The sequence below is a fragment of the Propithecus coquereli genome, unplaced genomic scaffold (assembly GCF_000956105.1).
Source record: "Propithecus coquereli isolate 6110/MARCELLA unplaced genomic scaffold, Pcoq_1.0 Scaffold259, whole genome shotgun sequence".
Classification (NCBI taxonomy): domain Eukaryota; kingdom Metazoa; phylum Chordata; class Mammalia; order Primates; family Indriidae; genus Propithecus; species Propithecus coquereli.
This window is the reverse complement of record NW_012148163.1, coordinates 1326429-1327577: the sequence shown is the minus strand read 5'-3', so window position 1 is coordinate 1327577 and position 1149 is coordinate 1326429. Positions and strand designations below refer to the sequence as shown.

The following is a 1149-nucleotide window of genomic DNA, read 5'->3' as shown; positions in this document are numbered from 1 at the left end:
ACCAGTGTGATTCTCCCTAATTTCTTTCCTTAGTAAGTGATTTATTTGATTATTATAAGTAAATGATAAATCAACATAGTATTGACTTTGGCATTCGTTTAGAAAGAAGTACCCCTTTTAAAAATGGGTCATAGATTGGAGGTCTGGAATAGTTTTGTGTGTGGGGGTGTTTTTTTTTTCCTTTTTTGCCTTACTTTTTTTTTCATTGTTAAGTTTTGAAAACCCATAACTCCTCAATTATTCTTGGTGCAAATCATCCCTTTACTTGACCTTAAAACAGAAATTCTATTGATTTTGTTTCCTAGTTCAATTTTGTGGGGAAATTGCTTGGACCAAGAGGAAACTCCTTGAAGAGGCTACAGGAAGAAACAGGTGCTAAAATGTCTATCCTGGGAAAAGGATCAATGAGAGATAAAGCAAAGGTACTGAACTTTGAATTTGATATTTAACGCATACAGGAGGTTACCTGTTATACTGATGGTCAAATTTACAAGCACACATGACCTGCTCTTTCATCATTTCCTATGATTTTCACCTGCTGGGACTACCCTGTGTCACTTTCTGATGTCTCCTTTGTCTACCTAAAAATCAATTATTGGTCCCCTTCCTTTTGGTCAGAACATATATTCTGTATTTTCATTCGCTATAGTACTTTTTGTAGCTTGCTATCAAATCTTTTCACTTTTTCTGCATCCTCTGTAGGATGTTTCTATAAGTCTGTGTTCATTTTCTTCAATTCCCTGGCTGGTTCCTTTTTCTTTCTTCTATCATATCACCTAATCACATCTATTGTATCATTATCTCTCTGCTCTATTTCACTTTGATCCTCTTACCTGAAGCAATTTCAAATGCTTATCTGCAAATCTAAAAGAATACTGCCTATTCCCTGAAATGTTTCAATGATATTAAACAACTCGCTTGACCCCCAAAAGAACAGTAAGCTAAGAAATATATCAAGTTTGATGTTGGCGATGATTTATTTCACATCTGAACTGCATCATTTCCCATTTTATAAAATGATAGCAATTTTCTATGTGTTAGAATTCAATGTTTGGGAGAAATAACTATTTGTAGAGATTTATTCATAAAGGATCTTTGAAAATTCACTGTGAAAGGGTGGATGTGTATGGTAGTATCATTTAACCAGCC

At 34.2% G+C, this 1149-nt stretch overlaps 1 protein-coding gene across 1 annotated transcript in view; it reads left to right on the top strand.

Moving 5' to 3' along the window:
* KHDRBS2 (KH domain containing, RNA binding, signal transduction associated 2) overlaps nucleotides 1-1149 on the top strand; it is a 625035-nt gene that overhangs the window by 286211 nt on the left and 337675 nt on the right. Inside the window, exon 6 of the mRNA XM_012647139.1 lies at nucleotides 306-422. Within this exon, the coding sequence (XP_012502593.1) occupies nucleotides 306-422 (117 nt within the window). The remainder of the gene's footprint in view (nucleotides 1-305; nucleotides 423-1149) is intronic.